The sequence below is a fragment of the Parasteatoda tepidariorum genome, chromosome 6 (genome assembly GCF_982258835.1).
Source record: "Parasteatoda tepidariorum strain Cologne lab strain chromosome 6, Ptep-v5.0, whole genome shotgun sequence".
NCBI classification, from domain to species: domain Eukaryota; kingdom Metazoa; phylum Arthropoda; class Arachnida; order Araneae; family Theridiidae; genus Parasteatoda; species Parasteatoda tepidariorum.
This window is the reverse complement of record NC_141760.1, coordinates 15975199-15999062: the sequence shown is the minus strand read 5'-3', so window position 1 is coordinate 15999062 and position 23864 is coordinate 15975199. Positions and strand designations below refer to the sequence as shown.

General features: G+C 28.1%; 3 protein-coding genes across 5 annotated transcripts in view; 1 reads left to right on the top strand and 2 right to left on the bottom strand.

Moving 5' to 3' along the window:
* LOC107450760 (D-ribitol-5-phosphate cytidylyltransferase) overlaps window positions 1-4638 on the bottom strand; it is a 30236-nt gene extending 25598 nt beyond the window's left edge. The window contains exons 1-2 of one of the 3 annotated variants that reach the window (XM_071178956.2): window positions 4347-4638; window positions 1681-1923 (exon numbers count right to left, since the gene is read on the bottom strand). In XM_071178956.2, the coding sequence (XP_071035057.2) occupies window positions 1681-1903 (223 nt within the window). In that variant the 5' untranslated portion in view covers window positions 1904-1923; window positions 4347-4638. Of the gene's footprint in view, window positions 1-1680; window positions 1924-4169 lie in introns of all 3 variants that reach the window. The other 2 variants (XM_071178958.2, XM_071178960.2) reach the window with 2 other exon arrangements.
* A 50-nt stretch (window positions 4639-4688) lies between these two features.
* On the top strand, window positions 4689-6945 carry Mps1 (dual specificity protein kinase monopolar spindle 1). Its single transcript, XM_016066652.4, has one exon. The coding sequence runs from the start codon at window positions 4811-4813 to the stop codon at window positions 6356-6358; it is 1548 nt and encodes a 515-aa protein (XP_015922138.2). The 5' UTR covers window positions 4689-4810; the 3' UTR covers window positions 6359-6945.
* Window positions 6946-13596: 6651 nt separating this feature from the next.
* LOC107450746 (coiled-coil domain-containing protein 12) lies at window positions 13597-23611 on the bottom strand. The gene is made up of 5 exons (XM_016066628.5): window positions 23382-23611; window positions 21219-21295; window positions 20173-20234; window positions 17579-17690; window positions 13597-13741 (listed from the first exon to the last, which is right to left on the bottom strand). The coding sequence occupies exons 1-5, from the start codon at window positions 23510-23512 to the stop codon at window positions 13647-13649; spliced, it is 477 nt and encodes a 158-aa protein (XP_015922114.1). The 5' UTR covers window positions 23513-23611; the 3' UTR covers window positions 13597-13646.
* Window positions 23612-23864: the final 253 nt, after the last annotated feature.

Below are 23864 nucleotides of genomic sequence, written 5' to 3'. Positions count from 1 at the left end.
TGGCTGGTAGTACAACTGGTGGTCTACAATAGCCAGGCTGTGCTACAATTTTAAAAAAAGGTTGTACTTACAATTTAAACCAAACCTGACTGTTCCTTCTAACACTATAATATTCAGTTTCATTTACATTCCCAGTTTATTGCTCTCAAAAATTTTTATTTTGATTTTCTTTAACTATTTTCGTCTTTTAAACAACTCTTTAAGTGTGTTAAAGGTCATTAAAGCAATATAAATGTTTTGCTATCCAAAACGCGGCAAGTATAAATTTAAAAAAAAGTTTTAACTATGAATAAGTATTTGTAACGATGGCGTTAATTACCACTATGATTATTACACATCAATTCACTAGTATATAAGATATGCTAGCTCAAATCAATCTTGAGGTACCTTTTGATAGATGACGGTTGGTATTGTCGATTTCTACTCTCCCCACATGAATGACCTGCAGGCATGAAATGAACTCGCCTACCTTGAAAATAACGCCCACTTCAATTAGGACACACCTATTTAGATGGATGGTTCATAATGAACAGTTGACCTGCGTGCTGTTGATTCTCAGTCTTATTTACACACACTGGCATACTGTACACAGGGTGCGTAGCTAAATTATTCAACAAAAAATAAGCACCTTTCAAGCACTCAAAAAATATTTTTAAGCACTTTAAAAAAATATCACAATTAGGCAGGGTTGTAAAGTTTTTGACAATTGACGGCTTTATCTTGTTTTAACCGTCATGTGAAAAAAAAATACTAAAAAAACCTTTAGGCATTGTTTTTGCAATTGTCAAAAATCATGAATTTTTGTATCAAGTAAAACGAATGGCGTTTTCATACGCTACGGACTGACAATAAGCCAAAATAGATTGGGGTTGAATTAATTGTGAAAATGTGGAATAGAACAATGTGAACTGTGTCTTTTGCATAATTCGAAGCGAAAATCAACAAAGTAAAGGAAAAATCTAATTTTGAAAAAGGGAAAATAAAGCACTTTTTAAAAACACTCAATGAAAAAAGCACCCTTAAGGGCTTTTAAAAAACGAAAATAAGCACCTTTAAGCACTTTTTAAAAACCCTACGCACCCTGTGTACACACTCGACTGCTAATAGCAGCACAAGAGAGACCACACACACAACTGTGAACTTAATATAGCTCGCACGACAAACACTTAAAATTTGGTGAACTCAATACTGCCCTCACCACAAGCACTCGGAATCCGGTGAACTCGACACAGCTCTCCCGATCCTTCACAAATACGGCAACTAGTAATATTCGGTCATGGAATTCTATCCCTGATAAAATTCTGGCGAAACTACTACTATGATTACTAAACATCAATTCACTAGTTATAAGACATGCTAACTCAATTTAATCTTGAAGTAGCCTTTGATTGATGAAGATTAGCATTGTTGGTTTCTATATCTCCCCACAGTAACAAATAAAAAAGGAAAAATAAATAAATAATGGAAAAAAGATTTGATTATTTTGTTATCTGAAAAGTGTCAGGTAAGTAGACGCTTCCTAAAACGGATGTCCAGATATGAATTAGTCATTAATATTATTGAAAATTTATTGTGATGTGAGGTGTTCACCCTGTAAGTTGAAGTTGCACTGTAATAATCATGCAATAAAATTCTTACACAGTTGTCATTAGGGTATGATTTTAAACAAAATAAGATTACTTTCATAGTCTGGAAATTCTTGAACCTCTTGCTCCAATGAACAATGATGGAAAGACTCCAAATGACTCCTCAGTTCTTTCTGAGTTCGGAACTTGCTAACACAATTCAAAGGGCATGTAATTTTTCCAGAAATTTCAGGCTCAACATTATGTTTATTTCTCAGGTGCTGGTAGAGGTTCTTTTTCAATGTAAATGATAAAGCGCAAATAGAACATTGAGACATCCTTCTGCACAGAAATTCCCCTGAAAGCATAAAATGATTCCAGAGATACAAAGCAAAAACGTGATACATATAATTATAATAAAAATGTCATATTGTTGTATCGATAAATTGCGATTAACATTTTGATGGTATAGATTTAAACATAGGTTGCAGCATAAAGGAAAGAAAAGATAAGTAAGATTGAGTTCACATACATTAGTAACATCCCATAATGTTGCGTGTATTAAGTCAATTGTTAGTAATAATTAAGTTGGAATAAGGCCAGCGATTTAATAGTTATTATATTCGAGAATCCTTTTTTTTAGGCACTTTAATTAAATCCCGATTTTATGGCACTTTAATTTTTAACAACCTCCATTGAAGCTGAGATCGGTTAGCAGAATGGTTTTGCGTGAAGGATTTTAAAGCCGTACCATCGCAGAGCGAGAATCTCGAATATTTTTTCTTTTCTCGCAATAAAAAATGATTAATGTGAGATGTTCGCGCACTCTATTAATAAATTTCAAAATGAGCGAATTTTGAAAAAAAATTTCGTCTTTTGCCATTTTGAATAAAATCTGTTTCTCTTTTCTTCCTTGATCTTTCATTATTTTGAACATCTGTCCTTGTTATCTAGTTTCCCTATTTATCAGTATTGTTCAGAACCGGTGCGAACAGCAGAACACCCCCCCTCCTCGAGCCACGGAACCCCTTTCAGAACACATTTCTCTGCAACCACGTGCTCACCGTAGGTAAGGTTTCTTCATGTAAGACATTTATATTTTTTGTACATGAATGTAAGATGGACAAATACCTTGTTAAGGCGACATCTTCTAATTCGTAACAGACAAATGAAAATGAAACAAATGTTGGTAGAAACGGTCAAAACGAAACAAATATGGATATTTTTCAGCCAAATAAATATAATAGCTGATGAAAAAGTAGATACAGAGCATTTTCCATATGATGATGCAGCAAAAATATTCAATTAGAAGATGTTAAAAATTTATTATTATATAAGAAAAAAATTTTTTCCACGTCTATTCGTGCTTTTTTAACTTTTAGAAATCTCACTTATCTTTTTGAAATCTCACCCTGTTTTTGAGAAAGGGTGAGAAATTCTCTCCCATTTTTTTTCTGTAAGGAAAACACTGCATGGATAGCCCCTCACCTCGATCTGTGACGATCTGCGGCTAATAAGCGGAGACAGCACAGTCCCCCTTAAATTTAACATATGAGTAACTTATTTTAAAATTATATTATGTTTAAATTATGTATGTTCTGATTATTCGATAAATGGCACAAAATTCGTAAATATGTAATCCAGATTCTTTTTTAACAATTAATAAACTTCGCAACTCTAATAGGAACAACCATTATTTTACCCTGGAATTAACTTTCGATCATCTCAAATTAATTATTATTTTTTTAGGTTAAACTTCTTAGTTTTCAATCGGTAGCTTAAATCAGTCTTACTTATTGTTTCTTCTGCTTATGCTGTATCTTAAGTTTAAATCTACATGATCAAAATGCTAATCATAATTAATAGATACAACATATTTGGTCAACTTAATCAAAATCATCATCTCAAATTAATTTTTATTTTTTTAGGTTAAACTTCTTAGTTTTCAATCGGTAGCTTAAATCAGTCTTACTTATTGTTTCTTCTGCTTATGCTGTATCTTAAGTTTAAATCTACACGATCAAAATGTTAATGATAATTAATAGATACAACATATTTGGTCAACTTAATTATTATCAACAATTGACTGTATTACTTAATACACATTACATTATTTAAAACTTCAATATGAAATTTATAATCTCATTTCATGAGATAAAAAGCTTTTTTCCTTTAGTTTTTGTTTTGTCTTCATTTAAAAAATAGATTGAAACCCAGGATGACGGGCTTCTTCCAGTGTGAAAAAAAAAATATGTTGTAGAAAATAGGATTCTTTCAATCTAATCTAAGTAAAGAAACTGTTTTTCAAAAAGAAATATCAATTATTGAAACAACTCTTAAATAGCTTATCCTTTTGAAGCAAAATTTTTATTAAACATATTTTTTTTTTCATTATTTTGTATTCATTTAGGTCAAAATAGGCGAAAAATATTATATTTAGCAAAGAAAACTATTATTGCTATCAAGTATAAATAAGATAAACTTTCAAGTTACTTAATCCACCGTTTTGAATGCGAAAACTAAATTTAATATGTGAAAACTAAAAAGCCTCATATACAAAAACGAATAAATGAAATGAATTTTTTAAGAAATTAAAATAATTACAGCTTTTTAATATTTTATGTAAATGAGTTCATGCCCAGTTTCATCCGGACAAAATACCAACCCTCAATAAAACAAACTATATCCTGTTTTGTTTTTTTAATCTTTTAAACTCTTTTAAATTACTTCACATTAAATCTATGCTTAAGAAACTGTTGATCCATTTAATTAACAGGATACCTTAGTGCCTGAGTGTCACCGTTATTTCAAAACACAAGGGCTATTTCATTAAGTATTAATAAAAGAATATCAGAAAAATCTGAAATTATCATTGACACTAATCCACTGGTCTGTTTACTAATAAAGTGCTTACTGCTGCCACTCAATAATATTTTGTTCAATATTTCAAATATATGTTTCATCTTACATATATTTCTAATACATGTTTCTACTGAAATTATAAATTAAAAGAAGCTGAATAAATATTTAATTTTATATAATTAAGAGAATGACGGCTGTATTAGCATTGTACTCGGCCAAGGTTTTGTACATTGTTTTGAAATTATTTCTGGCAACAAACCAATACTGGGAAATTTAAAAACAAATAAGTTTGACAGACAAAAGGTTCCTTTCGTTAGTGTTTTGTTTTAATTTATTCTTTTAAAAAAGACGTAAATAAAATACATGATAAATGTAGCTAAAAAATGGAAAATAAAATAAATTTGCCTAACCATGAGTCTGCTCCATCATACATAATGGCCAAAAAAGAAACTTCGTCGTCCTCTGACTTTTTTTCCTCTGTAACACACCCATCTGATCGTGCACGAATTAAAGAGGATATTTATAAAAGAATAAGAAGCGGTAACGATATATTGTGTCAAATTCCAACTTATATAGATCCGAACGTACAATTCAGTGACGATGATGAAGAAGAGACTCAAGAAGAAGTTAAAACAGAAAAATCACCCGAAGTTGTAAAGACGCCTGAATTCGTGTCTAAAGCGTCAAATGCTTTAGGAATAAGAAGGGGAGGAATGAATTTCAAAACTGTCGATTCAACTCCTTGGAAACCAGCTCCTCGGCAATCTTTCTCCACTTGCAAGCCTTCAGCATTCAGAAGTAATATAGATATCCAATGTTTGTTGCCTCAGAGTGAAAATAAAGCATCCAGGTTTGCAAAAGTTATTCCAGATAAGTCTGTGAAGATGAATTTGATGGCACAATCAGAATTTAAAACACCAGCTGAAACGGGCGCTCGTAGGAAAAAATTGTCCACAATTTCTGATGATGAAGTTATAATAGTGAATGGGAAATGTTATAGTGTTCTGTCCCTTCTGGGATCAGGTGGATCTTGCAAGGTGTTTTCAGCGTTTGATGAACAGAAGAATTTAATAGCTGTTAAATGTGTAAAACTAAAAAACACAGATCCTTCAATTCGAGAAGGATATCGTAAAGAAATTGAGTATCTTAAGAAATTGCAGGGTTCAAACCGAGTCATCAAAATGTATGACTACGAATATCGAGAAGATGAGTTATTTTTGGTCTTAGAAAGGGGAGATATTGATTTTGCCAAGTACATTTCCAATGAAGCAAAATTAAAACGTTTATCTCCTATAATGATCAAATTTTATTGGCAACAGATGCTAGAAGCTGTTGCAGACATCCATAAATATGGAATTGTGCACTCAGATTTAAAACCAGCAAATTTCTTACTCGTAGAAGGAAATCTAAAGCTCATAGATTTTGGTATAGCAGCATTAGTTCCTGATGACAAAACCAGCACTTTTCGAGACACCCAAGTTGGCACTTTAAACTATATGTCTCCAGAAGCGATCACTCAAATGTCTACTCCTGATGCCAAGCAAGCATTATTTAAAGTCGGCGTCAAGTCGGACGTGTGGTCTTTGGGATGCATTTTGTATAACTTAGTTTACGGTCACACACCCTTTCATAACCTTAAAAACCTGATGCAGAAGATCAATGCAATTATGAATCCCAGTTACGAGATTGTTTTCCAACCTTTGAATGATAAAAACCTTGTAGATGTCATGAAGCAATGTTTAAAAAGAAATCTTAAAGAGAGAGCATCAGTTGAACAACTCTTACGTCATCCTTATCTAACAGAAGATAAAACTTCTGCATCAAACAGTCAACTCATGAATGTGATGGAACAAATGCAGGTGTTAACTCCTAGAAGAATGAGTTATATCACAAAAATGGTACAAGAACTGTCTGCTAACAAAGAAAATTGATTCTTTTATCTACAATAAGCTTTCCATAAAACTGTGTTTATAAATCAAGTTTTTGATAGTAGATTGAAAAGTACTTGATCTTTCAAACGTTATAAACATAACAATTTTTAAAGTTTTTGACTTCTAACCAACTGCAAGTAGATTATGATTTTTAAATTGAGCAAAATTAAATAATCTTTTTAGTTTAATTCTCTATGGCTATTGCTAAAATATTGAGAAAAATTTCTTTAAAAATTATCAACTTTTAAGTATGTATTATAATGTGTAATATAAAAATATGCTAGCCTTTATGTGCAACTTATATGTATATATATAACTTATAATTATGTCTATTCTGGAATCCTGTTTCCTTTATGCTGCTAAAATCCTTTATGTGCAACTTATATGCATTTTGTAATTATGTCTATTTTAGAACCCTGTTTTCTTTATGCTGCTTTATCAATTAGACTTCTCCCATAAATAAGAAAAGTAATAGCTTTATATGTTATTAGATTTTAAAAAAAATTTAATACTTGTTCTTTTATATTAATATTTTCATATACAACAATTTTCATGATATTTTGTTAATAAAGACATTTTGCATGAAATTCTTGTTAGTTAATAGTTTTCACTAATGCAGCTCTTTGTGCAAAATAGTTTGAATGCAAATAAAAGTTACATTGACATTAGTTATTAGGAATGTAATGAATATTCGGCTAAGTGTTATTTGGAAGAAAAAAATTTCAATAAAGTTTTTTTGGGGGGGAAATCTAAAATTGTATTTTTTACTATAGGTTTTTAGAAATAGTTTTTACACATATTTGTTATTTAACATTATTTAAAAACTTGTATTTATACATTATTCAAAAGCTTGTTAATTTATATTATGAACGACGCATGGAAAGCAAAATTTAAAGAAAGCTAGATTACTTTAAATCAGGGTTGGCAAGGTTTAGGACAGAATGGTTTAAACCGTCCTGTCCAAAACCCTTTTACTCAAATTATGTCACAATTTTATCTGAACAATATTTAAGAGGTAAAAAAAAACATAGAACTAATAACATATTAGTAATTAAATATACTAGAGAATATTTGTTTTTAAAAGTATAGTGTTTTATTAATATTGTTTGACTCTTCAATTTAAACAAAGGAAGATTAATCAGTAATCAAGTTCATTCAATTGGTCCTCTCATTCAATAGTACATAACTGAAGTTTGGCCTTGCCATACAGGTTAAAATATTAGGGACTAAGTGCTTGGTTCGTCATAAACACGTTTATTTATCTATAGTACTATTCAAGAATACTTTTATTTCATTCATGTTCAATTCTTTTAGCATAGTGGTGATACATCACAAGTGTCAGTAACTGAAACTGATGTTATGCCCTTCGAAACTGTTAATACATTTTTCAGTTATTTTGTATTTTCAATTTAAACTAATATATTTATATTTAAAAACAATTTTTTTTAAAATAGATGTCTTTTTTATAATCCTGTAATGCAGAAATTATAAAAAAAATTTTAAAAAAATATTGTGAAAAATAAAAGGTTAGTTTTTGAACAAATTTAGTATTTTTTTTAAGAAAAATTATTATTTTTTAATATTGCCATATTTATCCTTATGCAAAAATTATTTTTAATCAGTATTAAAAGCATATTTATATTTAAAGGATTAGGTATTCACTTTTGTTGTTCAATGAATTGTGGAGCTTCAAAAATTATAAACTTTTTCCAATTATATTATATTTTCTTTTAATAAGTTATAGTAAAATGTATAAAAAATAGCAAATATTTATTGATACATGTAATTATTATGTGTACAATGGTTACACCTATAGAATTTTTACCTTTTACCAAAGTTCAAGGTTTTGGACAGTTTAGGACAAACCCAGTTTAAGACAGTAAAAGCCACATGTCCTGTCCAAAACCAGTTTAGGACGTCCAAAACTCCAACCCTGCTTTAAATTGAACCATGAGTTTTTTAATGCTGACTTTTTTATAATCATATTCGAGCAAGTCAATTCATCATTTTTTAAACGCTTCATATTTTAAAAGTTAAGAACTTTTATCACATTTTTGGTTTTTTGTTTTAACTAAAGTGAAGTATGTTAACGGAGCTTTTCCATTAGACTTCATTCTTATATTGTCATTTTTTTTTATTTTTTTTTTTGTATGATAAAACAGATAGCTAAGCTAGTAACATAGAATACAGAGATTCTCTTTGTTAAAGTTATATTTCAGAACTAAGAAAAAAAAATTCTGTTTATCTTTTGATTTTCTTTATTAACCTTTTTTTTTATCAGTGTGTTTATTATGACAGCATTTTTTAAAGAGCGTTTGTGTCTCTAATGAACGTTATTCTTTTACGGTAACTGTTTTTTAAAAATATGGCAATGTGAAAAGGTTAAATTAAGATTTTGGCTTTAAATCCATTGTTTAAAAATTAAGATTTTTTTTTAGGTTTTTATCTCACTTTTTCTAAAAACTTATGTTTTAATTATGATGCGGCAATTCAAGGAGTCTTTATTGGACTTCAATCTTAACTTTTTTTTGAAAATATGGTAATTGAAAAACTGAAATGTTGAGCTTTAAAATTTTCTTTCAAAAATTAGATTGATTTTTATTTTTTCTGTTTTGTTTTTGTATATAATCTTTGTTTTTACAGGCATTTTTATAATAGTGCTGCATTGCTAAAAATGTTTTTGATAAACATTATCTCTTTTAATATTTTGTGGATTTTTTCTTTTCAGAGAACATTTTATTTTTAAATTATCACTCTTCAAAGTAAAATAAATTATTATAAGACTTTTAAAATTGTAAACACATTTTTATTTAGTTTAAATAATGCATCGTAACAGAGAGGACCTGAAAATGTAATGGGGTATTTCACAAATTTGACAAATAGTTAAAGGGAAATATCAGTGTCAAAAGTGACACTTTGGTTGTTTAAAGTTACAGTTCGCAGCACTGCTATAATATCTGACATGTGACCCATGTTACATCTTTGTACTTATATTTGAAAGTTTTTATTCTACCAGACCGTGTTAAAAAAAACAATAAGCACATTTCTTTCACAATTTCAGTTATTTGGGCAACAAAATTTACTATCCTATTTTTTTCTTGAACTGTTATACTTGAAAAACTACCTTTTGCAACATCAATAGAGGAAAAACCTGGAATTTCTTTAGATTTTCATACTGGTCCTATTCTATAAACTTTTCTCCTTCTTCAGTCGATTCCTTTGAACTTTTATACAATGGATTTGTTATACGTTTTACACTTGACATATGTTTTTCAAATGCAGCAACATCCCTTTCAATATCCTGTTTGGGACACTGGATTACTTCCACCGCATTCCACAAATGTTCTAATTCCTCTGCGCATATAACCCTCTTTACTGCACCCCATCAACTACATCTTTTCTGTGAGTCGTAGAGGAAAATTGCCAATAGATTTTGATGATATTGCAAAGTGTATACATCTGTTTGAATTGGGATGATGGCCCATCACTAAAAATTTTAATTTCTTTCAATGTCGACCATTTAAGTTTATCAAAAAAGATTTCATTGAAAATGTGGATTGCATATTTGTCATGCTACATATAGTCATTGACTAAGGCATAACTTACAATTTCCTTTTTTTTCCCTCTCCATACAATCTAGTTGAGGAAGCCAAGCAATAGCAGTGTCACTGCCTATGAGTCCATATAAATTTTTCTAATTCGAACTCATCAATTACATTGGACCGTGTACCTTAATTAAGAAACTGTGCACAATCTTTGCTTCTGTTATTTTTGTTCCTCTGATACCACTTTACAGGCTCTTGTAAATGATCATCAAGAATTTTTATCACAAACTGCTTAAAAAGGAAATTATTCTTACATTTTTAATTATTCTTACATTTCATTACATTACAACACACAGTCAGTTGTCGTAAGTAGGTATATTTAGTAATTCTATGCAATTGTTAAACAAACAACTATGTGATTTTAATAGTAAATTCAAATTTTCATGAATAACACGTAAACACATAAGTGGTGTTTTATCTACGCATAAAATATAGATGGGTCGTAGTACAGCAAACTTAGATTTGCCAATTATGTTCAGATGCAACTGCTTTAAAACTTGATATGCTTCCATCAAGGGGCCCAGCGAGTACTTTTTTTGCTTTGAGGACTTTCTGTCTATCTTCTCTGAAAATCGAGCACTCAGCTCTACCAGAAGTCTGGTAAGAAAGTTTATCAGATGAGTAGAAATTTATTACAAGTTTTTTTGTTTCATCAGAAACTTTGTTACTGGGCTGTTTCTTTTATTTTGGTAGTAAGGTTGCAGAGCCTGTGTAGAAGATTAAAATGTTTTCTTGGAGAATGCATTTTTGGCTTTCTTAATAGCTTTTCCCAATGTCTGAGGACATTGAATTAATTTCAAATTAGAAGTTAATTCCATTCTTAGTTAAAATCCTTTAAAATGAGAATATGAAAATCAGTGGGATGCAAAAATGGGGGTTTTCCCTGAAAAGATGAGCATAATTACTAGACAGGGAACAAAAATCTTTTTTAAAAAAACCATGCTTACAAAATTCAAATTCTCCATTATAAATTCATTTTTTGTGCAAATTTAAGTAGAAATTTTGGTAAGGAATTAATTTATTCCCAATAAAATGTCCATTTTTATCTCTCAAACGTATATATTTAAATCTTATAGGAATAAGAAAAAGATTTAAATTTATAAAGAATATTTTAACACCTTAAAACTTCATTAGGTTTGAAATAGTTTCTTCATAAAAATTGTAATAAAAATAATTTTTTTTTTTACTGCCAGAAGGGTTTTCACATTTAGACCCCTCTCTGCCTGCCACTTGTAAGAACCTAAACTCTACACAAATTATAATTGTACTGTGCAAAGAAATAAATGGACCACCCTGAATAGCTTATGATCTAATAATCAGATCTTCACATTCTAGGACTTAATCTTAAAGGTGTGAAGGGGTTGACCTCAAATATGCTAATTAAATAGTGCAGACCATATTTCAAATTGAAAAATTAGAATAGAATTTTAAAATTCGATTTCTTGTAAACTATTTGATAGATTTTGCTCACATTTTGTACTTTGCCATGCAAAATTACATTCTTAAAAATGATGTAAAAAATTGCGTACCTTATAATTAAAAATTGTTTTACTATTATTAAATATTTGCCAAAAGTTATTTTTTGCATGAAATTATCTTTGGATAAATGAATTGCATGCAAAAAGTTCCATTTTTCTTAAAAAGTTCTCGAGATATGGCAAAATACGCAAAAAGTAAAATAAAAATAAGGTTGGGATGAAACTATTTGGAGGTCCGGATTCTGAATTTGTCAAAAAAAGGTATGTTTATTCAGAGAAAATGAAGATTAGATCAAAAGTTATTCAGAATCGTTCAATTTTTTTTTTTGTGCAATTATAATCCCTTATATTCAATTCAGAAGCATTGAAATTTCATCATTATTGGGCATTGCATCCTTGATGTGTCAGCTTGACTGCCACATTCGGTACTCAACGAGGGTTAAAATTCCCACTAACACCTGAAAACATATTTTCTAACCAAAATAAAATAGAAAATTTTATGAAAATCCTTGTTAGATCATAATTATATTCGTCACAATAGGTTTTCATATATGCTTTTTTATTATTATTAAATCATAATTAGCAATTTAAATATGGCCTCATTACATATGAGCTGTTGTTAAATCAGAATTAACAAGTTAGAAAGCAGTAACAAAATTAGATTTGAAAAGGGTTGTGCAATATTCTGAACTCCAGAAATTCTGTATTTTTTTGTTGTTGAAGGTTTGCCTTCCGGTAGGTGTAAAAATTTACACGCTTTATTGTTAAGAAATAGAATTTTGTTCAAAAATTAACAATCTGTAAATCAAGGTTTGAAAAACCTCAATTTTTTCAAGTCCAATTAGAATTTTAAAATTCTCCATGCATGTTTGGTTGTTGTTGTTGGCCATTAAGCAAAGGGGGTGCCATCTATGGCCAAAAGTTTGCATCAACCGATTATAGGGCGGACCCATTTATACATCCATTCGTTCATCCACTATCGTAATTTTGACCTTAACCAGAGAACGATCAATCTCAATTTCAGTATCCTCAGAGGTATTGAGTTGTTATGGGAACATGGAGAACTTTGTGACCCGACAGATTTAATAGACACCAGTCAGTATCTACTACACGGGGTGTCTTCGGCCAGCTGGATTCGAACTCCCGTTCTGACAAACGAGAGTCCAGCGTCCTGCCAACCAGGTTATCCTGGGCTATTAAGGCAGATTGGTGCCATCTACGACCAAGTAGCATGTTTGGTAATATCATTTTTGACATCCGTGCGCATGCAAGGTTATATTATGCATCTTCATGTTGAGTAGGTTATCCTGGAAATTGAAGGAATCTTGTAACGAATCATATTTTAATTAAATTTTGATCTTAAAGGTAAATTTTTAAAAAATATATTCCAAAACTTGCTACAGTGAATCATCTGGGAACCTAGCAATAATTTGACTATAAGCAATGGTTTACTTAGTACAAATTCTTATAAAAATGATTTTTAGCATATTGTTTAAAGTAATGATCGCACTAATACTTAATATGTTTATAAATTATTAAATAAATACTGTGAAGTCCTCATGCAGATAATTTATCCCTATTGTAATTTTATCAGAATGTTAAATAACATAAAAAATATTTACAATATAATTATCATTCCACGTATCCCACTAATGTTCGATTTTCTCATTCAAACAGACGAAAATCGCAATTTCTGTACAATCGATTCGCTCTGACATGCCAGTGTTTAAATGTTATTCTAGATTATTCTTTTCTTCGCTATATAAAATCTGAACATAATTTCATACTTGTGTAGGCTAATTTTACTTTTCTTAATTGATATTTTAAATACAACCTTAATGTATAACAGTTTACAAGCAACACTAAAAGCTAACTAATATAATTGCATTTGATGACATAAATTATAGTTTAAATTAGCATTTTTCATGGAAATTGTTTTTTAAAAAATTGACTTTTACAAATTCTATTAAAATTAATGTAAAGATCAACAAATTAAAAATTAGTACCCAAATGCAAGGTTGTCCAATTTATAAATTAAATAGGCAAAATATTGAAAAAATATTTGTTATTTATCTATAGAGTACAAACTTATTTTTACTTGGACAAACATAAAACTAATATCAGAAAATTTGGACACAATGAAAAAATTCAAAACTAAAATAAAAACACAGTTTATTTACAAATAATATTTAAATTCACAATCGTTTAATCATCATCAGAATCCTGAGCTTTACTTTCTATTTCTGAGTAACTATTTACAGCTTCAACCAAATCCTCTTCACCTAACTTCAGTCGTTCTCCTTAAAAATGAAAAAAGAAAACATAACAATCACATTCAAACATTTTTTTTCAAAGCATTACATTTTTTTCTAATTTTCAGATATTATAGTGATAGAATTAAAAAAAAAAAAAAACATCATTACTTTTAACTTGGAAAAAGACAACACTACAGACAGATGAACATTACAATAGAACAGAAAAAATATCTCAAACTCTATTTACATCACTTTTTCATTAATTTACAAAATATGTTTGGAAAGTGAATCTTATTAATATTTTTAAAGAAAGATTTGTTACAAACAGAATAAAACTGTTAATGATTTAGTGCAAGAGAAACATAATATTTATATAAAATAAAACTTAAAGACAACTGAAAGGACAAGCCACAGTTTTTTCATATTTATTAGAATGTTTTTTAATACCTAGATTTGTTGTTTTTTTCTTTTTTAAAAAAACAATGATTTTTATGAATGTAATAACATGTGTTTTTTTATCGTACTACCATCTAGTGGGAATTCTGGTAACTTAAGGAACACTTATCTAGAAACAATACTTAAGAGCAGTTTGATGTAAAAATAACACATTTAGAAAAACTGTGGCTTATCACCATATTGCCCCAAGCCCTTCAATTTAATGATGCACTTATTGCTTTACAAGAATATCATGATAATATTGCTCAATTAAATAAAGTAATTATATTATAGATAAACAATATCAAACAATGAGTGTTCTCTGAAACCAGAATAAGTATAGCATGACCTGAATTGTTATTACTGCTGCTTAAGATAAATAGTTGAAAAAGTTCAAATGGTTTAAAATATTCTGGTGCAGTGGGCTCCTCAACAGTGTTAAATTAAACATTTTAATTTGCATTGGAAAATAGTATACAAACATAATAGTGTGCAAACACAGATTGATTTTTTTTAAATTTTTTTTTATGTAATTGAAAATTTATATAAAATAAGTATCAAGAAATTGAAAATCTAATATTTATAATTGAGTTGGGCCTGTTAAACTAAATACAGCAAGAGAAGTTGTTACGTTTAGATAATTGTTGAATCAAATAATAGCGATTTCTAAAAAAAATATTTTTTGTAAAGGTTTTAACTTAAGTGTTATATTACCTGATTGAAAATTTCATTTGCTTCAAAAATATACAAAAATGAAATATTGTATTGTACTCAGATTTCATATTTGAATATTGTTGAAGCAAATGAACTTTTCAATCAAGTAATATTGTAGCACTTTTTATTTTTTTTATTTGTTTGTTTAATATATATATTATATTTGTTTTGTCAATGTTATAGCTATGTTTTTAGGTACTGGAAAACATTATTACTAGCTAAATAATTATGGCATTATACTACAAACTTGATTGTTTGAAAAATTAACAGTAGTACCAATATATTCAACTCAAAAATTGAAGAGATTCAAAACAAGCTCTGATTTTTAGAGTGTACCCATTAATATTTAGCTTAAAATGATAGGTGCTACGCTTTAAACTTAAATTTAAAAGAAAGAATTGTAGTCATGGTTGATATTGTTGGGCGTGATCTGAACACGCTTGCCCCAACCAACACTCTAGATTGGTGACTTTCAGACGTGATTTGAAAATGCCTACCTCGATAGAAACGGCCACCTTAATATGAACGCGGCTAGTTTGATGGATAGAACACAGTGAACCGTTGACTTCCTATATCTCACTGTTCACTGACCAATACTGAGCACCAGGGAGACATTCGCTCAGTATTGATCAGACACAATGTTTACACACTTGACTGTTAATTAACATTAATAACAAATGACCTTTGCCCAAAACTGTGATCTTACTTACAGCTCTCTCAGATTCTCACAAAACAGCAATGAATCAACTAGTGGTATCCAATTCTATCACAGATAATATTCTGGTGGGGGAGTGATGTAGCATAACTACCACTACAATTATTAAATTCCCATTCACTAGTATACAATACACGTTAACTTGATTCTATCTTGAAGTACCTTTCGGTTTAGTTTGGTAGTACCTTTTGGTTGTTATTGTCATTAACTTCTCCCAACAGAATAATATTTTAATTTTCATAATTTCTAATAGCATATTACAAACTAAATATTGACACTAAACTCACTCAGAAGTTTAACTCATTGCAATTATTGTATTTATGTTTCTTTTTTTTCTGTCACAGATTTGCTACTTTAGCAGTTCCCAAAAGGTCCTTTTTTTTTTACATTACATTTGTTAACATAGATCAGCGATTCCCAAACCAAGGTTCAGGCCCCACCGCTGGTACTGGGTCATGGACATTTGAGGCTCAAACTCTAAAGATTCAATCCAGATATTGATTCACTTGCGGAAGACAAACAGTATCAAAAATCCCATTAAGGTTTTTAACACTTCTTGCACTAATTTACCACTGAATAACGTTGAGAAAACTGGCTTTGATGCAGAAAAATTTGAAGCTAAAAGTTCAGAAAATGCCAAGATTAACGCTCAGTGGAAATTTTAGCTCACATGTTTAAGCTTAGATCATTTGTTATTAAGTCTTCTTTAAATTGGGACAGCTAAATAAATAAAGTTATTCTCTTTATTAAATTTTTTTTTTTTAATATTTCATGTACAGTATTGTTTACTAATTACTGGTACATATATGTGTACCTTATATATTCATATATATATACAGAATGGAACACCGATTTCAAGTTTTGAAAGCATTAAAAAACGTAAACTCAGGGTAAAAATATATAAGCATATTTTTAAAAAATTGACATTTATGAGTTTGATTATAAGAAAATTTTTAAATTAAAGCAAGATTTAAAATATCAGCTAATAATAAGGAAAATTAAAATAAATTTTTCTGCTTATAATAAATTATCTTGTTTTTGTTTTCGAAATTTACAATTTTTGATTTTAAAAGTAAAATTCATATATTTCCTTATAATATATAAAATAAAATAGGAACAAAATTTAGTAAAAAATAAATAAACATTCAGTTTAATTGAGACATTTTATAAACGTGGGTACAATTACATAAGTTTAAAATCTAGGAAAAAATCAATTTTCTTTAAATTGGATTTTTTAAAAACATTTTAATACAAATTTACAGTAACAAAAGTAAATACTAGGAATTGTTTTAACCAAACACAAAGATATTGCAGATTTATTTTCTCCTATGATGTCTTTTGTTTTTCAAAAAAATAAATAAATAAATACATATGGAAGTCTTTTTCCATAAAGTTGTAACAATTATAAAACAAAAGAAAGGAAATATCTGATCCATATTTAAAATTTTGAGCAATAAACTAAAATTACTAAAATTTTTTTACTTTATTTATGATTAAAAAAAAATTGTAAAGACAATTTAAGATAATTAGTAGGAATCTTCTTAAATAATAGTTTTATAATTAAAAAATCATATATGTTGGAATTATAAGTATAACTGTAAGGAATTATAATTTTTTTTTTTTTAATTTACAAGGTTTTACAAACTTATGGTAAAGATACGAATAAACACTTCTAAATACTAACCATAAAATCTGATACGTAATTTTTTTTTAAAAATTGAATGTTTGGGATATTAAATATACAGATCTTTCCTTTTTAAAGTCTAACTGAAATTTCAAAAAAACACATCATTCAGAATTATTTTAATTTTTTTTAAATTTCACTTGAATTATTGTTTGAGTTTAATTGCATTGAGAATGGTATATAGAACAATAATTAAGTACAATTCAAGTTTTCAGATTTAAAATTATTGTCTTTTGAGGGTTTTGAAAATATTCTTTCAATTCAATTGAGTAAAATATTCTTTCAATTTGAGTCCTTTTTAAGGACATTTTAAAGCAGTTTTGTTAATACTCACTGATTAATTCAGCAATGGCTTTCTGTGTTCTTTTCTCCAATTTTTCAAGTTTCTTTGCAACATCTCTTTTTAGATCCCAGTCAGGCTTACGGGGTGCCAAGCTAGCTAAATCCTGCAAAGAATTCAAATGCCTTCAACTTTTAAAAATACATCATCATTAAGATTTCTAAGGCATATAATTATATTGAAAATTTTCTTATAAAAGAGATAGTTAAACAAAATATTTTTTAACAATTAAAAAGAAAGGAAATATTATAAATAAATAGAATAGATCTAAATGAAAGATAAAAAAAAAATAGATTGGTTTCAAACTTTAAAGAATTGGAAGAATAAAATTCTCTATATTTGAAGAACTGATTGGCTGAATGATTTTAAATAACATATTATTGAAGAGATAGAGAGTTAATGAGATTGTGAATTAAGAGTATTAATGATTAATGGTAGACTGTTTTGCTTTTATTTCTTGTTTTCAAAAGTTTCTAATTCACAAAATCTATAAATTCTTATTGCTTCATGGCATTCATATTCTTAGCATTTTTATTTCCTACCAAAACAAGGGTTTTCATTGACTGTTTATTTCTAAATGCACTTATATTATTCTTCAACTCCAAAAGTACTTAGAAACTTACTTGGTTCCTTCATCCACTAAAATCTTCAAAATAAAAAGACTTAACAAAATAAATAATAAGACTAAAATAAGAAAGTTATCCAATAAATTTCAATTAAAAAAAAAAAAAAAACATTATGTTTGCCTTTATCTACTCAGCTTTCAATTCATGAATTTAAAAAAAAGAATAAAAAACAGCAGTTAAAGTTGGCCAAAACATGTCACGCTTGTAAAATGATTCAAAGGTAGAAGCTGTTTAATTTAAAAACAACTGGGCAAAAATAATCAAATCAAAATTTCATGTCATCAACATTCGCCATTGATTAATAGAAGTTGTTAAACAATGTCTTATAAAATATTTTTTATCTCTGAAAACAACAGCTAAAAAAATATTTTAATACCAATATTTAAGCTAGAAAATTTTGTTTTCTAAAAAATAAAAAAAGACAGTTCATTCAAAACAACAAACTAAAAAGAAGTTTCTTAAATTTAGTGTAAAAAGCAAATAAAAAACAAACAAACTAATTTTATAAAAAGAATTCATATTTTACATCATTCTTTTTTAAATTACAGCTTATATATTTTACTATAATCAAAAAGAAGTTTCACAAATGTACACTATATGACCAGAAATCAGATTTACATTTAATGATTTAATGACATCATAATTATTTTAACATTATAAATTAGATACTTCACTTTCCGATACAAAATAAATAAGAAAATTTGTCAATTTTCCATGTAAAAAATGTATAATAAATAAATAATAGTACAGCTGCCAACATTTACTAGAAAAAATCCACTAGATTTTATGAAATATAAATTTCATGATAACTCTAGAATAATATGTAAAATATTTTATATATAAGTAATTTTAGGGATTTTTATTGTCATCAAAATGCAAAAACTTTATTAGACTTACAACAATAAACGGTTTGCAATATTTTTCATTCAAGATTGGCATAAAATGATCTTGAATTTTATATGTTTTTTACTATGTCAACTTATAATTTTGAATGTTACTATATTAGTAATATTTTTTTAGGATTTCTGTGACGTATTTCTCTAATACTAATATCTTTCTGCAAAATACTTTTAAAAATAACAAATATACATATCACTAATTTAAAGAGACAGAAGTGTAACTTAAAAAAAAAAAAAACTCTTTTTGGATCAAATAAAATAATTCTTTTTTGAATATGTAATATTTTTTTATTCTAATATTATGGGCAATATTCTCACATTTTGTAGGGGGGGGGGACACACTAATTATTTCCTTTCTTGCGTTTTGTAAATTATCATCACATAAAAAAAATAATTTAAAAAAATGTGAAATCCATAACAGTAACTCTGGGGAAAAAAAAGATCGACGACAAAATCGCGCAAAACAAATTCTTCAAAAACAGATTACTAAATAGGTGTTTTCCTTTCGAGATTCAGTTGTTGTAATAAATAATATCGTATTAAAAATATCAGATTTTAAAAGCTATGAGGAAATCAATAGTAATAACTGCATAAAAAAATCAAACAAAATTTCTGCATAAAAGAAAACCAAAATTTTTTACTTCCTAAAGGAAAAATCTTTCTGCAAGAACTCGGTAACGTTCTGTGATAATGTTGCCCTTTCAAAATAAATCTGACTTGGGAGACAGCAATTTATTATTGATTAAAAAAGACTTTTTAATTAACTTAAAAAGGGAATTCTGCATAAAAATAAACTAAAATTTTAGAATTAAAAATTTTGAAAAAAACTTTAAAATGATAACTAGAAATGAGGCTTTGATTGATAATAATGTATTAGTAATACTTATTTAAATATTCAAACAACCAATAAATTGTATACAAATTCTATTTCAACCGAGTGATTTTTTAGGAAACTTGCTCAATTTTAAGAAATTTTCAAAAATGCACAATAGCAAGGGGAATTTTTTTTAAACCAATGGTAAAATCCAGCAGAGTTGGCAACTATGTAATAAGGTAAACTTACAACTTCTTCAATTAAAGGTTCAGGTTTGGCAGCTTCAAGATGGTTCTGAATTTCTTCCTCAACTATAAAGGAAATGAATAACTGAAAATTTAAATAATAATATTGGACTGAAAGAGTCCTAGAACATAAAGATCTGACCATTAGATCAAAAGTTATTAAGGGTAGTTCATTTTTTATTCTGTGCACTGTACAAATACTTCTTTTAGGAATTAAAAAGTGCAAGACATTTAACAAATTCACAAATATTTGACAATTTTCCAGCATTTCTTGTATTAAATATTCTCTGTCATAGAGGCAAAATATAGTGAAAAAATTAAATATAGAAAGAAACAATTATTTAGAAAAATAAATTAGCTCATAAAAACAAGAATTAGATATTTCTTAATAATTTCATATGTTTAAACAAGCCATTAATTATTCTAAATCATATTTATGAATTTTTCTTTTCAATCTTAAAAACCTTTTACTTTAATTTTGAACACAAGTGTAAATTGAATCCTCCTACAAAATCCCACTCTTAAAAGTAGTTAGGTAGGAACTATATTTCAAAAATAATTTATAATCACTACACAAAAAAAATAGTTATAGTTAACTACAAAAAAAAATTTATGATTTTTTTGATCACCAAACAAAACTGAACTAAACCCATAGAAGGGTAAGGCCTACTGTGCCCATCTCAGTTTTCTTCACCTTTGGGCTCTGGGGTGCAAGAGCAGATGTTCCAGTAAGGTCCCAACACAAAACCCCCTGTGTTTAGTTCCCAAGCATGCTCGGTACTCATTTTATCGACCCACTGAAGGGGTGAAAGACTGAGTCAAGCCTTGCCCAGTCCGAGGTTCAAACCGAGGACCTGTTGCAGGACAGTGCGAAAGGCTGCAACCCATCCACGCCTTTTTCTTATCACTGGTTAATAATAAAAATTTAAAACGGAATTTCAAACGAAAATATTAAATATGCAAAATATAAATGGAATCTAGAATTATTTATAGACTTTACTTATCAGAAAATGGAATAGATCAAGAAATGGAAAAGAAAGAATATAATACCTGATTCTGGTTTGGCCTTTGGCAGTTGGCTTAACCTCAATTGTTCATCATTAGGAGTGTAATTTCGAAATAAAGGCCTGCAAAACATAATACCTTTTTATCATGCCTTCATATACTACAATACAATAAATGTAAATATAGGGTCTATCAAATAGAGTGCAAAACAAATACATGCAATTAAACATGTTGATGCCGATGAACATAATTTTTGCATAAACTTCAGTGTATTAGACAGTAAATACTTTTAACTAGTAAACTTATTATGATTAAATGATTTTAAATATTAAAATTCACACGAAACTGGAAAAAATGGCAATCTAAGAATTTTTTAATAATAACAAAATAAAAAAAACACAACTTTTTCTTTAAAAAAAAATAGATTAATCAAAGATGAGAAAAATGTAATGTTTTTTTTTAATCAAATGATACAAAAGATTATTTTATAATAAATAAATTGTATTGTTCATAGCATCAAAGTAAAAAAATATATAACATTAAGCAAATGCAAATAAAGATTATGAAAAATTAAATTATGAAAATGTAAGACATTTTATGGATTTTATAATGATTTAAAATAAAACAAAAATTTTGAATAAATTTATAGCTCAAAATAAGATTTACCACTTAATTGAGAATATATTTTCAACTTTAGGAGATTAATTTTTGGTGAATTGAAAAAAGGTTTTATGAATGTTAAATCGTAAAACTTCAAAAAAAAAAAAAAAAAACACTTACTTTTAAAAAGTACCAAAAAATCATACTACAAAAAATAAGAAACACAGCTAAAAAACATGGTATTCCACTTTCTCTCTAATTTCACGTGCTGTAACAAAATCACATTAAAATATCTGTTTTTCAAGTACCTGTATTTGTTTTTCAACTATTTGGAAATTAGTAGAAACAACTGCCACAAAAAAAAAAGATCAAAATATATCTTGCATTGACTATAACATCAACACGAATAAAGCATATTAAAACTGATTCTTAATACGCGCAACTTGAATCTTCACTCAGAACTATCTACTAAAAGTACAGAGAAATTGTAAACAAAGATACCATTACCTAAGTTTAAAACCTAGAAAAATATAAATTTTCTTTAAATTAGATTTTTTTTAAAACATGGAATTACAAGCACAATTTATGTAACTCTAGAAGAATTGAGAAGTAATTCTTAAAAATATTCATTAAATCTTAACATTAAAATGTTTGTGAGCGAACATACTAGAAAAGAATATACAACAGAAGTCATGCAGTAAGAAAAACAAATAGCTGCTAAACCTTAAAAAATAAATGTTTATATAAATTGCTGGATAACTGATAGATCTCTCAACACAGAACAATTTGAACAGATGTTTGATTGATTAAGTAGTTAAACAAAACTTGTTTTTATAATATTTCATACACTGTAATGTTACAGATTGTTTCATTATTTCTATTATTTATTTAACTGAAAAAGCAAGCTATTTTAAGATTTTTAACCTTAAATCTTAACAATTGCAACTTGAAATGCTGATGGTATTTTATTCTGCCAACAGTTTCGGCAACTTATGACTAGTTTCAATCCTTTTGTTAAATCCTTCATTTAATTTTGACGAAATATATTTGAAACTTACTTTAAAGAGGTGTTTCAATTTTGAAAAAATTATATTGATTTTGATTATCATACATTGTCAGATTATTATACCTAGACAGATTTCCTAGCCTTTGATCATTATACCTAGTCAGATTTCCAGGTACCCACCAATTACCTAGCAGGGTAGTAAAATTCATTACCTAGATCGGCGAATGAATTTTACTACTCTGCACCAGTTTTTCGTTTCAAGACGTGATACAGGATATCACACCAATTTTACCAATCATCACTCCTTTATATTTTCTATTACCAGATTCAGAACTATTGTCATTTTAAAATTATGGTCAATTCCATGAAATGGTATCAGACATGACATCTGTCATGTCTGCAAAATTTGTGAAGATATTTTGTAGCTAAAATTATGCACAAAAAAAAATTGTCCAACTTTAGAAAATTTGAATGTTTTAAATCCCGTGCCCCTTGAAGTTGGCATCAATGATTTCAGCAATATATACTTTTTTTTTCACTTGGAAAACAGACTACAGAAATTAATGAACTTGATTAAAATTCACCGAAAACGGCTTACTAACTTCGGAAGCTCTTCAGTGCTAGCATTATTTTCAGAACCATTTTCGTTAGTAACACGATTTTTTAAATTCCTCAAACGTTCACGCCTCTTAAGGGCTTCTGCTTCAAGTTTACTAGTTTCTTCGATATCCATTATGTTCTATCAATCTTGTTTCTGTCAAGGACAATTCACACATTTGTTTATTGTTTACAAAATTAAAAAAATAAATAAAATTTAAAAAATAATTAGACGAGAATAGTTCACTTCACTTCAAAAAGAATATGATATTTTTTAATGTACTTTATTCTTAAAATATGAAGGGAAAAAAATTTAAAAAGTGCGTAACAGAGGAAAATTTAATATTTTTTCAATATATAAAACGATATAATAGTTATTATAAATCAATAATTTTTACTCGCACTGGCTTGAATGCCAGACTTTTTGGTGATCTACTGAAATGGATGATCGCCAAGTGAATTCCATTGGCGATCGAAATGGGTTGCAG

Bases quoted from the DNA above. Each gene is read 5' to 3' on its own strand.
- Mps1 (XM_016066652.4), top strand. From the start codon at position 4,811: ATGGAAAATAAAATAAATTTGCCTAACCATGAGTCTGCTCCATCATAC.
- LOC107450746 (XM_016066628.5), bottom strand. From the start codon at position 23,512: ATGGATATCGAAGAAACTAGTAAACTTGAAGCAGAAGCCCTTAAGAGG. The intron at 21,296-23,381 runs GTTAGTAAGCCG...TATGTTTTGCAG, and splicing joins AGCACTGAAGAGCTTCCGAA to GCCTTTATTTCGAAATTACA. The intron at 13,742-17,578 runs GTGAGTATTAAC...TTCATTTTTAAG, and splicing joins AGCCATTGCTGAATTAATCA to GAGAACGACTGAAGTTAGGT.